Source organism: Caloenas nicobarica, chromosome 1, assembly GCF_036013445.1.
Source record: "Caloenas nicobarica isolate bCalNic1 chromosome 1, bCalNic1.hap1, whole genome shotgun sequence".
NCBI classification, from domain to species: Eukaryota; Metazoa; Chordata; class Aves; order Columbiformes; family Columbidae; genus Caloenas; species Caloenas nicobarica.
Window position 1 is genome coordinate 127,195,715 of NC_088245.1, and position 15,948 is coordinate 127,211,662.

At 41.2% G+C, this 15,948-nt stretch overlaps 1 protein-coding gene across 1 annotated transcript in view; it reads left to right on the forward strand.

The window, feature by feature from the left end:
* The window catches only part of APP (amyloid beta precursor protein), a 217,225-nt gene that overhangs the window by 110,745 nt on the left and 90,532 nt on the right, over positions 1-15,948 (forward strand). The window contains exon 6 of the mRNA XM_065650893.1: positions 10,076-10,278. Coding sequence (XP_065506965.1) covers positions 10,076-10,278 — 203 coding nt within the window. The remainder of the gene's footprint in view (positions 1-10,075; positions 10,279-15,948) is intronic.

The window sequence follows — 15,948 nt, forward strand, 5'->3', positions numbered from 1 at the left end:
TAAGAATCCCACCTCTTGTGAGGCTGTGCTATTAGCAAAGGCTATACAGGCTATAACAAAGGCTACACACTTCGAATACATGGATGAAACAGCAAAAACCTACAGGTTTGGGGTTTTTTTTTCTTTTTTTCCTGACAGAAAAGGTTTCTGATCTTGAATGCAAATCTTTTCGCTTTGGCTGCATGATGACAAGCCATTTCTTCACATGGGATCTCTATTTTGATCACTGATGAGGAAAAAAAAACACTCAAATTGTGACCTGAATGAAGGCAAAACCAGTAAAATGTTGATCTGGAGGACTGGATCTATGCTTGTGTCCCTCATGAAAGTCTTCTGCTAGGCTTGGCATGCTGTGGCCACCATGAAAAGCTTGGTACAAAAGGTGCTGGTTTTTCTTCTGGCTGTGTGAGTGGAGATGATCTGCTCTGCAGAAGTCCTGGCCTCTTGCAGCTGCTGCTGGTGGCAGCTGTATTTAAAAAGTTTAAGATAGCACAGTCTCTGAAAAATGTTAGTCAGTGTCTTAAATTGAACATCCAGAGTTGTCACATGCTTCTGGTATTTTCTTGCTTGCTTTACCAATTGTAAACCAAAGCTATTCTTTCAGTTTTACCATGTTGTTGTTGTGTGAGGGTACAAAGATGATGAATTCCACAGACATAGCAAGTACTTGGTTTGGTACAGGGTTCACACAGCATGCCTCAGATAAGCTGTAGGACAGCAGGTTGGACAAAGAGGCACTGAATAGTCCATTCTGAGCATGGCAGATGTTTTGTGGAGACGAACGTTTGTACCAGATCGAGCTTTTTCTGCTGATTCCAAGACTGCCCTCTTCCATCATATTCAGTCTTACTACGTTTCTGACGTCTGGATTTTGAATGTAATATTTATTCATTTTCCTCAGGCTCAGAGCCTGATTTTGTGTGTTTGCTGATGTTTACTTTTCTTGTTTTTAAGTTTCTCCTTAGCAAAAATAATCAAAGTGAGAAAGAATATGGGTTAAATATATTATTACTCTGTCCTCTAAAAATGACATTCTTCTTCCTGAATCCTCCTCCTTCCACAGAAAACTGTCAGAACAGTAACACCAGCAAAGGCTTTGTTTCAGAGAGAAAACTAGGTCAGTTTTGAAAAAGTGTTCTGCATATTGGTCAACAGGTACCATCTGAGAGTGCATGAGATCAAATGTTGCATGCTACCTCGTATGCTTGTCTTTATAAGCAGGTCAGCTGTGGAAAGAAATTTCTAATAGTATAAAGTATACCTTCCTTTTTACTTACAGGGAAAAAGATAAATGTATCTGTCAGAGGCAGTAGGACAAGGAATGTGTATTTGTTTTTTATAGATCTTCTGTTTAAAAATTAGATTAAAAGAATTTTATTGGAACTTCTCGTGTTTTCTATCAAAGTTAATGAAACCAGGCACATTTTGGAATTGTTTTTGTATAAAAGGTTAAAAAAATACAGTAAAAGGAGAGAGTCTGTACCACACACTTCAGTTGTTTGATAAGGTTTAAGAACTCAAAAGCAACCTATGTGACACTTCTTGAAATAGCTTGTGTCAATTTTTTTTCCTGTTAGGAAATGTGAGAATAAAGATAATTGCAATCTCTTAAGTAAAAGAAAACAAGAAGGAAAATAATTAGAAGTGACAAAATGCATGTCTGATAAACGCTAGGCAGTATGCTCATCCCAACTTCGTCTGCTATGGAAGGTGCTCGTCTAGGTTCTTAATAGTTATCTGTCTCTTAATAGGTCTGAATATCACATTGTTTCTTCTCCTTGTGAGATACCTGATTTACTAACCTACTATAATCCAACCCTAATGAAAATAACCAGGGCAGTTTTTGAGCAGTTTGTGCTTTTGTGGTCACTTAACAGACAGGCCAGAAACATTACTGCTGAGGTACCTTGTAGGTCAGACTTTCAATTCTGTAAATCACTGCAGTTTTCCAGACTGTGATGCCAATAAGCCATTTAAAGATCAGTTGCGTAGACTAGAGGTCTGGCATAACCCTTTTCTTTCCTGGCTCTGTGCCTAATCTCACAGCTGCAGTGCAGTTTAATTCTTGCCCTGCCGTCTATTCCCACCTCCCCATATTTCAGTAAAATAGACCTTTCTGGTATAACTCCCAACTATTAGACTTTCGATGCTGAAATTTCATTTCACACTTGATTTTGTCATCCTTTCCTCTCTTCTACCCCAAACAAATTTACTTTGGTGGTTTTTGTTTAATTTTACTACCTGGATATTCAGTTTCACATGGTAGGTACACTCAACTTAGTCTTGAAGTCGACTAGAGTACCAAAGTTAAATAACAGAAGGTACAGTGAGGTGGGTGTTCATGTGCCAAAGTGCACTGTTGGCTTAGATTGTAGCCTAAAGTAGTTGCTGTCTTGTCTCGTGTCTTTAATTAATTACACCATTCAGAGGAGTGTGATGGTGGGATCAAACACAGTTGGCGAGAAACCTCATCCTATGGTCAGAAGAACATTTTCTAGCCTGGAAGTTTGGGAATAATATGAGTTGGAAAATCCCCAGGCCTCTGATGTGCAGGTTTGTTGAGGGAGAATTTGGTTCCTTGCCTATTAACTTCCTGATTTGCTTTTAACCAAAAGCCTGGTAATTAGGCCATCTCAAGCACACTCATCTTCTTGTTTGGATTCCATGCATGTGTCCTACTCTTCTAATTTGCTTTGTGTTTCTGTTTTGTGCTTTCTGTTAAGGCATTAACTCTAAGGCGTGTAGAAGTTCACAGTTGGATCTCTCTGTTTCGTTTCCCATAGCTAAAGACCTTTGTGCTCTGGAGCTTTCCTATACACAGGGGTAAATATGTATCTGTGCTCAGCATTAATCTGGAAGCAAAGCTAGACCCAGGCTGGATGCTTGACAGTGCAGTCTTACCACGTGTTTTCTGAAGCTCATTTGGAAGCGATGTAGAGGAGTGGAGTTTCTCATGCTTTTGGGAACCTGAAGCACAAGATGCTGGAAACTGAGATGATGACACCTGCAGCAGTAGAGGTTGTGTTTGCATGAGTTATCACCAGCTCAGCCTGTTAGGCTGAAAGAGCACAGGCTGGAAGTTACGTGCAGCAATTGCTTCTCTTCTGTTAATTCCCACAGCTGTCCAGAACTAATGTACATGGCCCTGCTCTCTAGGCAGATGGCAGCTTGTTACTACTGCTGATTTGGTTCCTCTCCTGGAACTGGCTTATCCCCAGCTACTTGCTCAGGCTCGGTGGCTGCTAAAACCCACAGTCCAGATGCAATCTATTTGCAGTAACATACAATTGCGAAGTGTAGTGAGCGCTAATCTTACCAGAGATTAAAACATCTGCCTCGAACATCTTTTTGTTCTTTTTCACCCATTGATGGAGTATATGTTTTGTTCAAGTTACTTGGCAAAATCATGATTTAAATGCATCTGTATAGATGAGCATTTCTTGCAGACAAACATAAGCCCCTTCACAAAACCAGTAATTAGTCCATACTTATTTGTTATCCTAAACTGAAAGCTTTGCCACATTTTTGTCTTAAGTTAATAGTTGTAGCCAGAAACCTTTTCTTAAAACACAGCTTATACTGCAGCCCCATGAGTTCTGAACCATTGTTAGAAAGAAAACTCACTGTCTTCGTCATCTGTGTTCTGCCTCTGTTGCAGGTTATTGGAATACAGAAAAGAAGCTTCCATTTACTAATGTTTTCTTATTTCTTGAACAGCAAAAAGTAGCACAGTTCACTGACCTTCACATTCCTTTAGCTTTCCTTCAGTTTTAGCTTCACAAAGTAACAGGATGATGCACGCTTCTGAGTGCGGTGAATAAATAATATATTGGTGCCAGCTCTTACTGCAGTGATGGATTGAGAAGAGGAAGTTATTAGATATTGTCACAGAGGCACCTCAGAATAAGTTTAGGCGGACAACACGGTCCAAAACAAACTTTATTCTGGCCGGAGAAGTACTGCAAATAAACCGATTAGAAACGGGGTTTATACAATTAGTTAGCACTCCAATAACATAAGATACAGGTTTGGATATTAGGTTAGGAGATTATTTGGGGTGCAGTGAATAACGAGAATCCACAGCGTGCATACACGCACTCACAAGAAAACAAACCAGAGCCCTCTGCCCCGTTTTGCCCATAAGAGATAAACACTTGCTTGTTCCAGCAAGGACTTACGCTTGCCTGCTAGGCAAGGATTTACGCTTGCCTGTCTCAGGCAAGTAAGTCAACTCACTTGCCTTGGCACGGACATTTACACTTGCCTGTCTCGGCAAGGACTTATTCAAGGATATATTCAGTAATTTATCACTCACCCACACGCGGAAGTGAGGCGCTCCCAATCCTGGGAGGTTACCTTAGACGGCTTCTCCGTCTGAGGGGAGGGACTCCGGCAGCACGGCAGACCCACAGCTCCGAGGAGACCACACAAAGGACGTTTCCAGCGGGAACCCCATTTATAGTCTGTTCAGATCTGGCTGTGGGCATTCCAGAAGCTTCTCGGCTTCTCTGCACCCCTCCCCTGACTCTGGGCATTCGAGAAGCTTCTCGGTTTCTTTGGGCTGTGGGCGCTCTTGGCCCCTCCTCTGCTAACGACCCTGCCCAGCGACTCTGTGTCTCCACAAAGAGCCATTAGCTGCCCCATTGAAGGCCCCAGTTCTGAGAGGGGGATGTGCAACTGCCACAGATACACATTACAGATCCATGGTTCAAACATTGCTGTGCTTAGGTGCGTACTAGCTGGAGTTGTGCAGTGGTATGTGTGATAAAACCGTTTTTAAAACCACCCATCAGAGCAGTTGGTATGTTTCTGTTTGGGTCAATGGAACCAATTACTTCTTAGGGTGCCTGGAACCCCAGTCTGTCTGAGGCATCAGAAATAAGAGCTGAAACCACCAAACTTCAAATAACCTGTTTCACCACACATAGGAACATATATGATTTGTGTTAGTGACCCAGGATGCTAGCTGGATACTTGAGGAAAGCCTTATTTCCAGGAAAGGGGATTGGATTTTAATAACTTTATATGAGGAGGTTGAAGCAGAAGGTTCAAAACCATGATGATCTCCACGTCCACCATGAAAGGAAAGTGTCAGCCCAGCTTGCCAAATGTCTTCACTGATGGGAGATACACTAATGTTGTAGGGGAAAGTTCGCAAATATTTTCATGGCTGTGTTCCAGCCTAACAATTTACCTCTGTTGCCTACTGCTGAACTGTTAAATTCAGATGATGATAATATGATTTTACAAATCTGTGAACTTGTCAGTGTATCAAGTAATTTTTTTGAGTAGCCTTTGAAAAATCCTGTCACTGGCACCACTAAACTAAGGCAGAATGTCAGGGATTTCTTGTAGACGAGACACTGCAGTCTGTGGTGCTAATAAAACACTGGCTGGGACAGTATCGAGGGAATATACAGAAAAAGCTGTCAAGGTGTCATGGTTCCAGGGGAGACAAGACTGAGTCATACTTGTTTATTGAAGAACATAAAATGTAATAATAATACAGAGAAGCACACCTGCAACATATATTAAATAAAACTCTAGGACTTCAGTGAAAAATACCAGTATTTGCATTCATTTGGTAGTAATACTTTGTTTGCAGACAGTGGATTTAAACCGATTACTGTGAAAGGTGTGCAGAAGTTAGACACGCTGTCTGGGAAACAGCAGTACAGTGGTGCTAATTGAGAAATGTGAAATTGTACCAGAGCATTTAGCATGACAGGGAGTGAGAGAGCTTTGCAGGCTGTGCCACAGGGAGGATTTTGCACCCATTTGAAAAGCTGACGCTTTATTCCAAATGTTGAAATATAAGTTCTTTCTCTCCTCCATTGTTCTCTATCATCCCTCTCCCATGCACACTCTTTGAAGAAAAGCTAGGATGATAACAGTGGCTAAACCCGAGGAAACAAAAGCAGGCATATTTTTTCATGTTTCCTACAAGATGTGGTATCTTTGCTAATAATATGTGAAGACTACCCGCTGTCTTTGTTGTGTATTGTCGACCAATACACACAGCAGAAGCACATCAAGATGTAGCACTGTTTGTACTAAACCTGCATCTTCAAGCGTGGGGCTCAAAGTTCCCCAGTGACTGACAAATACTGGGGGACCCGCTCCTTCCCCTTGGCCCTGGGCTCCTGAGAAGCGCTGCTAAGGGATCACTTGGCATTGTTGGTTTCCTCGTGTCTGTCATAACCAGGGCCTCCTGAGAAGGTGGGGTCATCTTGTGCTTGCACTGCTGAGCGTGGTGACTGTGAGGGACTTGGTGGGTAGCCTGGACATCTAATGTGACACACTTGTTGTTGCTGTTGGGACTTGCCAGGCCACCGTCCCTGCCCCTTGTGTATCGTGTGGCTTGGTCTGTGATGCTGTGTGGTACAGCTGAGTGTGATTCAACCACCAGAATAGTGCCAGTCCAGTTGGTTTCTGGTATTTGGCTTCATTCAAGAAGAAACTTAAGAGAGCATGAAGTGTTTCATCTTCCCATCCCCTGCTCTTTGGAAGACAGTGCTAATAGGGCAAGAGACTAGCTCATATTTGTATAAATAGAAATAAAATCAAGTAGACAGCTGAGAAAATAATTACTTTCAGAGAAAGCCTGGAGTGCTTCTTTAGAGCCTGTCTGTAGCTTCACACTTCTGTACAATGACAGTTTTTAAAACCTGTTAAATAGGGAAATGACCTTCTAAAACCCAATTTCAAGCATCTTATTTCTGTAAGTGTATAGCAAGGCTCTCGCTTCTTAAGATATCTAAATCCAAAGCAAAACCACTTCATTTTCATTGTTGCTTTTTTTTTTTATACTTGCAATAAAATATAATCCTGTAAAATGCTACCCTTGTGGTTGAGTCTTGCAGAATATGTTGCTAGCAGAAATGTGATTTTTCTAGGAGTGATCAAAATACAGGATGTTTCAAAGAGATGGACCCAATTTCAAAGCAGTACTGCTTTGAAATTGGGTCCATCTTTTTGAAAAACCCTGTAGTATAAGGAATATTCCAGTACATTTTTGTGCAAGCTGTTTAGCGTATTTTCAGGAGCCTGATCCTGTAAACTGTTGTATTTTTCCATTACTTCTGGCTTTTTTTACCTTCTCAGATGTCTAGTTCTTCAGCAAGCAGCAACTCATAAAGGGGGTGCAGGCGGGGGCTATGATTAAGCATGTAATTCTGGTAAGTTAGTGGAAAGGAAATGGGCTCACCAGAATGGTGGGCACAGCCAACCAATACACACAGAGAATTGTCGTCTTTTATCCTGCCCTCTTCACCATCACACCCCTTAAAAATAAAAAAAAAAACATTTCAGAAAATATAGGAAAACCAAAAAGCTTGGCCTTGATGCTGAAAATTTCCCAGCAAAATGCTGTGGACTGACATGGCTGAGTTGATTGGTTTTGCGTAGCTAAAAACAGATGGATATTGGATGCACACATAGAAGTTATTTTTGAAGTGGCTTTCCATGTCACTAATTGACTTCCATTTGATTGTTTCATTAAGTTGTTTTTGTTGTCCTTTTTTAACTCTATGAGCTTGCCAGTATCTGAGAGTGATCATTCATGTGAAAGGAAGAGGAAAAATAATTGCAGTTTTTTAAAGCATGCTGTGTTTGTAGCTTAGGTGAGAGAAAGACAGAGAGCAGCTTTCTTTAATGTTGAAAGGCACATGGTGTCTGATGCTCTTGATCAAAATCTGCATGTTTTGTACTCAGCATGCCTAGTTTAAAGGTCTATAGCTAGCCAAGACTAGAAGCCCCTTAATCTGGAGATCAGAAACAGATGCTGGTCTTATAAACTGACCTCCGTCTTCAGTTGAATGCTGATGGTATACATATAGCATTTATTTCATGCTCATAAAAAGGTGAACAGGCTTCCCAGGGAAGTTGTTGAATCACCGTCCCTGGAGGTATTTAAAAGATGTGTAGATGAAGTTCTTAGGGACATGGTTTAGGTGAGGACTTAGCAGTGCTGGGTGAACAGTTGGACTCAATGATCTTGAAGATCTTTTCCAACCAAAATGGTTCTATGATTCTACTTGGTGAGAAAATTAAAACTGAGGAAATCTGTCGTCCAGAAATGAGTTACTAAAAATGAAACAGAAAATTTCAGACATACTGAAAATAGAGTGGCAGGGGAAAACCACACAATGGAGACGGTGAAATCTATGAGCCAGTTCTTTGAAATTAAGAAGAGAAGAGCCTAATGGTTTTGTGCCTCTTTTTCAGTCTTTCTCCCATGTAAATGGAAACAGGTCATCCCTTTTTCAGACTCCTCTGAAAGTTAGCTGTTACCTCATCCATTTGTATAACCTACCTGGGCTTGAAAGCTTCATTGTTACTTAAAGTCTCTCTTGTGTTTCTGGAGGCCAAATATTGTAGTGAGGAAACAACAGGAGATTCACTCTTGTTTGTATAGAGACTTAACTTTCTCCTAGTAGAGTCAGGCTTGTGGCATACAAGATTTTTATCAATAAGTTTTTTAGCTTCTTAATACCCTATTAAGAAAGATCGTACTATCCTCCTTTTTTCTGAGTTCACTTTCAAAATTGTAGTAGGCAATCTACTGTAAGTGAAATATTACAGCTTGGCCTCTGAAATGAGGTGAAGGAGAGAAGTTGTTAACTTCATGTAAAAGGCTGTTCAAGCATATGTGATCCCATGAAAAATGTGCAAAACCACTTGTGTATGAAGGTGACAAAAAGTCATTGCATGTTTAAATATTTAAGGATCATTTACTCATTAGTAGTGAATTTCAAGTAGGTGATCAGATTAACAAACCTGAGACCTTGCCACAGCTGGGCACTCAGTTAGGAAGCCTTTCAAAAGCAACAGTAGCAGTACCTGAGCGTGCATGTTTTGGCCTATTGGCCTGTGTATCATTCAGAATTAAGAATGATCTCAGAAAATTCTTGGCATATTAAGCCACCAAATGCATTTGATAGTCAACTGCCGTATTCCCTCCTGTTGTCGAAGACTGATTAAATCCTGAGGATTTTAGGCAGCTATATGAACTTAAAGCACTATAGTGGATAATGATATTTAGCCCAATGGTTTGGGGTTTCTTTGAGAGCACAGGGCTGCTCGTGTTGGCACCTGAATATGTATTGGTACCACAGGTCTTTTAGGGAGGCCTTATGGATCAGCTGTGTTGGTGGTACAGAGCATCTGAGCAGAGCTTGCCATGCTGAACAGCTGCGCACATTGGCCAAGACAGCAGCCTCATCGGCAAAACCATGTGGCTTTCACTTCTACATCAGTGCTGCTGTCACACAGAAGACCAAAACTCTCCTTCTCTGGGTCTTAGATCCTGAAAGGCAGTGTCATGGCCACTGTCCGCTTTCCGGCGCCAGAAGGACGTAAAACCTCAAAGACACAAACTATCAACAGCTAAGCATGAGTTGAAGCATCACGTGTTGATTGTCTCTGTCCCGTCCTACATGAGAACAGAGAGATCTGTACGCAATTCCTGTAGAAGTGGCTTTTCCGTTCACACAGAACTACTTAACCAAGAGAACAAAAATCTCAGCAGTCAGTGTAGACAATTCCAGGCCAGTTCAACACTTGGTAGTCCTCTGTGAATGGCATGCGAGGTAGTCAAGAGCAATCCTCTGGGAGTGGTGTCTTCTGGGTGAGAAAGTCCCAAAGAACTCTCTTACTTCCGTGTGCGTATCAACTGAGTGCATTTTGAACTAATTTCAGCTTCTTTCAAAATAAAGATTGATTTTTTGATGGCAGCATGGAGCAAGCATGTTTGGAGTGTTATTCAACTGTCAAAATACGGTATTGCTGATGGGGATTCTTTTTCTATCCCTGTGCAAAAGGAGGAGCCAGTCTGGCATCTTGCTAGTTTTCTCACTGCATTGCTAATGTTTACTTTTTTCGTTTTTTTAGCATTTCTGATTTCTCACTCATTGAGATGTTCTAGAGTGCCTGATTCTTTCTTTTTTATGTAAAGCTGGGGGGGAGATGGAGAAACAGGTAACTTGTCCTTGGAGATTTTCTGAATAAAATATTCTCTCTTGTTATCTTGAAATAATTTTGTTTCTGACACATCATTATCATTTTCTTTATTTAGTGAGGATAAGGTAGTAGAAGAACAACCAGAGGAAGATGAGGAGCTAACGGTTGTGGAAGATGAAGATGCTGATGATGACGATGATGATGGTGATGAAATTGAAGAAGAGACAGAGGAAGAGTATGAGGAGGCAACCGAAAGAACTACCAGTATTGCTACCACTACTACCACAACTACAGAGTCTGTGGAAGAGGTTGTCAGAGGTAAATTCATGTGGATTTAGCTTGGGGCTGGAAGGCAGGTCTTGCTGCTTTGTGTGTTTGCCCTTTACAACAAAAAATGTTCCAAACAGCAAAATATCATAAGTTGCAACATCGTTATGCTTTGGCTTCTGTAGTTTGCGGATTGAATCCCTTCCCCATTCCCTTTCCAATATTCTTTGTAGGTTTCTGTCTATGAAGTGTGGTCATTCTGTATGATGTGGGTGGAAGCAGAGGGATTAGTTAGATTTTAAGGGAACATTAAATAAAATTTGACTGCCATATGTAGCAAATAACACAGAAAAGGTGTGTGTGTGGGGGTTATCATGTGCATTTGTTGCACAAGGATAGGGAGTGTCAGTCCAAAGCAGGAGGTAGCACTATCTGGTTCAGTCTCTTACATTAACAGCAGTGATTAGTTATTTTGTGTGATTCCTGTTAGATACCTGTTTCCAGTATTTCTCCATGACCTAGTAAATCAGTTACATTAGGTGAATTTAGAAATAACTATGCAGAAAAGTGAACCTAACTAACAAGTTGCAGGGAGGGAGAGGGAGTTGGGGAGAAGACAGCAATGCATTGCCCAAAGAAGAAAATGTGGAGTGAGAAAGAACTCTTCATTTCTAAAATTTGGTTTTCCTGATACTTTGTAGTTACTAACATAACTGCATTTTAGACTTTGAATTTTACCCTACTCCATGGACAACATAGCAACATAAAATTTTTCAATGCCCCATTTTTTCTATGATACATATTTGAATTAATTTGCCTTATATTTCTATTTTAAGAAGTACAATTCCAGATGATGTAAATCTCTGTAAGGTAGATGTCGTTTTTCCTACAGTGCTTACATTTTTACTAATAAGTGCTAGAGACGATGGCAGAAAAATAAAGGCTACAGTTGAAAAGAAAGAAGTTGGGACTTGCCAGAACCAGAGGCAAAATGGCAGCAATTGAGGCAGTTGTGAAACGAGGCAGAAAACATCTGGCCTGGCTCCTTTCCTCTCCCCTTGCTCTCCCACCCCTGCTTCTGGGGATGCTTGGGACTGAAGTGCTGGTAGAGTTTTGCGTGTGGCAGTGTCTCGTTCTCCTGAACATGGTGCTGCCATTGGGCAGAGCGGGTCCGGAGCAGAGGGCTCCCACCGATGATTCACTGATGTCCCAGGGACCAAAGGTGCCCAGGGCCTGCTTTGGAAAAAGCAGAGTTATTTCATTTAGGTTTTTCAGTTCGGTCTACGTGCAGATAAGCTCACTAATCAAAAGCGCAAATGCTTTGCTAAAATCACTTGCAAATGTTTCTTTCTAAGGCTGGCAACGCAGTCTTGTGCATTTCTGTCTTACAGAACTGTGAGTGTTTTGCTCAGTTATTGGAGAGCTGTTTCAGAGAGGAGGGGGTGGGAGAAGATTATGTTTAAATCTTTAAACCAATTAAATATATTTCCATATGTGAGCTTTCACCACCTGGGGATAAAACGCCTTGTTCTCACTGGTAAATGAATATTGAGAGGGAAAAAAAAAACCCAAAAAACAACACAACACTTGACTTTAATGGGATTTTGGATGAATGGAAATGAGGACAAATTAGGTAGAGTGTGTTTCTTTACAAAGGTTGACATTTCAAAGAGGTGAAGATGTTTAGCCTTCAGGAAAATAGTATGTAATAATACGAATTTAAAATACAAAAGAGATGAGGCAAACTATTGAAGCCACCTTTTAAAAATCCTTTAGAAAAGTATACCCTTGCTAGCTGGCAATGAAACGCTATTGTCCTGTTTTTCCCAAGTCCAAGCTTTTCCACATTGGGTGACTATGAGTAAAATATGTGTTGCTGCAAATGAGGTGAGGATAATCCATTACTGATACAAGTTTTCGGTGCAGTTCTCCCACAGCCCTTTGGGCTTTCTGACCTCCAGCCCTTCTGGGGCACGGAGGATGCTGAGACTGTCCGTGGGTGTGTAACTGGTGTCTGACAGAGCTGGCTTATTTCTAAATGTAGCTGTGCCCAGATCACTTGGATCACAAGTCACATGAGGAGAGGCTCAGAGAACTGGGGTTGTTTGTAGAAAAGGAGGCTGAGGGGAGACCTAATCATTCTCTACAACTATCTGAAAAGAGATTGTAGCGTGGAGGGTGTTGGTCTCTTCTCCCAAGTAAAAAGCAATAGGACAAGAGGAAATGGCCTCAAGTTGCACCAGGGAAGGTTCAAATTGGATATTAGGAAACAAATTTTCACAGATAGGATTGTCAGGCATTAGAACAGGCTGCCCAGGGAAGTGGTGGAGTCACCATCCCTGGAGGTGTTTAAAAGATACATAGATGAGGTTCTTACGGACATAGTTTAGAAGTGGACTTGACAGTGTTGGGTTAACGGTTGGACTTGGTGACCTTAAAGGTCCTTTCCAAGCAAAACGATTCTGTCATTCTGCTTCCCTCTCTTCACTTAAGCCAAAGTTTCTTCAGGACCTCCCATCTTCCTGGTACAAACAGCAGATCTGGCATAGGAGCTTCGGTGCCGAGCATCTGCTGTTGTCTTGCTGTCGCGAACAGAAAAATTGTCGCTGTCAGTGCGAATGAAAAAGGTAGAGGTGCCTCGTAGGCAGCGTACATACTAAGAAGTGGTCCATACTATGGGGGCACCTTGACAGCCTCTCCAGATGGGTTTAAGTGTTGGAGCTTCGTTCTTGTGGATGTAAGCTCTGTTCAGGCTACTTTTCCAAAGCATTAGTCGGTGTAGTTCATAAAATGTATGCTAGGATGCTCTTCACAGGCACTTTACTGCCAGTTTTATGTATGCTTTATGAAGCTGTAACTAATAATATGTCATTAGCATTAAAGAGCGCAGAGAGTGGGTTTGTCCAATTTGAGAGGAGTTCCTTTTCGTGTGTGAAATCAACAAAGACAAAATGTTCTAAAACCATAAATTAGGAGGCAATTGTGGGCTGGTACTGAGCCCTTTCTCCCCCAAATCAATGGAATGATTGCCATCAACCATAAATAATTGAAAAGCATAAATGTAATGTTATACTTTAAAGATACTGTAGAATCAATTTATCAGGCAATTTTATTTGTATGCATATTTTAATGAATCGTGATTAAAACAGCAATAGTAGAACGACTTCAAATTTATTTTCAGTGAAGAAGGAACTTAGTCTTGCCTAGAGTATGAGAGAGGTCATTGGCAGGAGGACAGTCTCTTCATTTTCTGCAGCAGCCTTATTTTTATGAGCTTTAGTGTTTATTAAAAAATGTGAATAAACTTTCCATAGCACAGTATTTGTCAGGATTCACTTTCCTGGCTTTTGTGAGAGACGATGTTTACTCTCAGTTTGTAAGGAGTAGGGCAGCAGACCCACTTCAGACTTGCCAACATAGTCTTGCTGGGCTTCCGTTATTAAATCCAGCTGATTGTGGGTCTGAGGTTGCAGGGATCTGAAGAGTGAAATTAATGTCAGGTCCACATTTTTCACTTTTAATCACTAGGAGATGTTATCATTTGGGCCTCTCATCTTAAGAAGGACATTGAAGTTCTAGAGAGAGTGCAGAGGAGGGCAGTGAGGCTGATGAGGGGTCTGGAGCACAAGTCTGATGAGGAGCAGCTGAGGGAACTGAGGCTGTTCAGCCTGGAGAAGAGGAGGCTGAGGGGAGATCTTATTGCTGTCTACAGCTACCTGAAAGGAGGTTGTAGCATGGAGGGTGTTGGTCTCTTCTTCCAAGTAGCAAGTGATAGGACAAGAGGAAGTGGCCTCAAGTGGTGCCAGGGGAGGTTCAGATTGGACATTAGGAAAAAATTCTTCATGGAAAGGGTTGCAAAGCACTGGAGCAAACTGCCCAGGGAGGTGGTGGAGTCATCCCTGGAGGTGTTCAGAAGGCATTTAGACGAGGTTCTTCTGGACATGGTTTAGTGTTAGAGTGAGGTTATGGTTGGACTTACTGATTGAGGGTCTCTTCCAACTGAAATGATTCTATGATTCTATGAATTTGTGCTGAAGAAAGTGTGACTTGCTTACGAAGCCCTGCAAGAAAACTGTGCCTCTTGGCTTCTGTCTCTGTATGGAGCAAAGGAGGTGACTCTTAGCTGGCTGGGATTTGAGCAAGGGAGCGGTTCGATTTCTCCTGCCATCCCCACAGCATCGCGGCTGCTGCCGAGGCCTCCGGGCTCCAGGTAGTTCTTCCAGCGTCCGAGCGAAGGCAGCAGGAGTGCCGCTCCCCCGTCACATGCAGTTCTTTGTGGTTTCATTTCTGCTGTCCTTCAGCACAGTAGGTGACAAGGAAAATCAGCCTCTCTTGGTATACAATAAAGAATAAGCAACTTCAGCTTAGTGCTTCCCGTCAACATAGCAGTCAATCAGGTCTCATTTAAAGGAGACCAGTGGGGTCAGTGCAGAAGCCTGGAAGAAAACACTTGGCAGCTTCCTCACATACCAGCAGATGCAGGGGACTTTGCACCATAAGCCTGACCTGCCTCATCTAGCATATAATGTTGCCCTTTAGCATTGGTTTTGTGTTCTCTAATTCAGCTGGATTTCCTTAAACAGTTAGGAAAGAATTTACACGGTGCTGCTTGAGGTGACATTTTAACTATGTTTACAATCTGGAATTGCAAACGAGAGACCATATGCTGATTGCCTTACAAGAAAAAAGTAGCCTGATGTTTGTATGGAAGCTCCTTTTATTGATCTAGCATGGGGGTTTTTTTTCTGAAGATTTTTATGTCTAAAAGACTTTAAATCCATTCAGTGACAGCTACCATCTATTTTAAGGCAAGGGAGGTTAACACTGATTGCTAGACCTGTCAGCTATAAATTTTGGGGTAATATTAGTAGTGTATACTAGATTGATTGGGCTTTTTTCACCCTCAGTAGCTTTGCCCCACTTTCTTCCTTGTAAGGTTATTCTCTTTCTTTTGAAGTAGTAGTTCCTTGTTCTTTCTCTTCAAGACTGCACAGTATACTTTAGTTGGGAAGTGGTAATGCATAGTTGTATTAAGAAAACATGGATAGGTAGCGATATGAATAGTACACATTATGATAACTCTTTTTTTTTTTTTGTTAGATATTCATTAAGAATGATAATCTACCCTAATATATGAACAGAAGCTGGTAAAATTAACCTAATGGATTTGTGTTAAAATAACTGACAGCTTTTAATTAGACACAATTTAAAGCATAGCTATTCCACCATAATATAATACTTCAAGATACATTGCAATTAGAAGAAATCTTTTTTTACGATCTGGTAATCTTGTTGACAGAAAAGCAGCGTATTATTTACCATTTGGAGTCAAGGGCAAATGTACTGAAATACTTCACACGGTGTGGTTTCACGTAAGGTTGGAGAATGGAGAGTGGTTTCATTTGAAATATATCCTGCCACAAGCAATCCTCCAAGAATGTGTTTTGCTAGAGAAAATGTGATTTTACTATATTTAAGCAATAATCAATTGAATATTTTGGTTTCCTATGTAAAAAGCCTGGAATGCACTTTGGGGCTAATTCTCATATTTGCTGTCTTGCCACGTTAGCATAATCATGATATTATGTGGCAACTATACCTTTTTTTAAAATACACATGAATTCGTGACATTTTATTGACCTACATTTAAAATCAAGCTGGATTTTTTTTGTATGTGTTCTAGTCATTGGTAGTAACTATGTAGCATCTTTGTTCAAAATG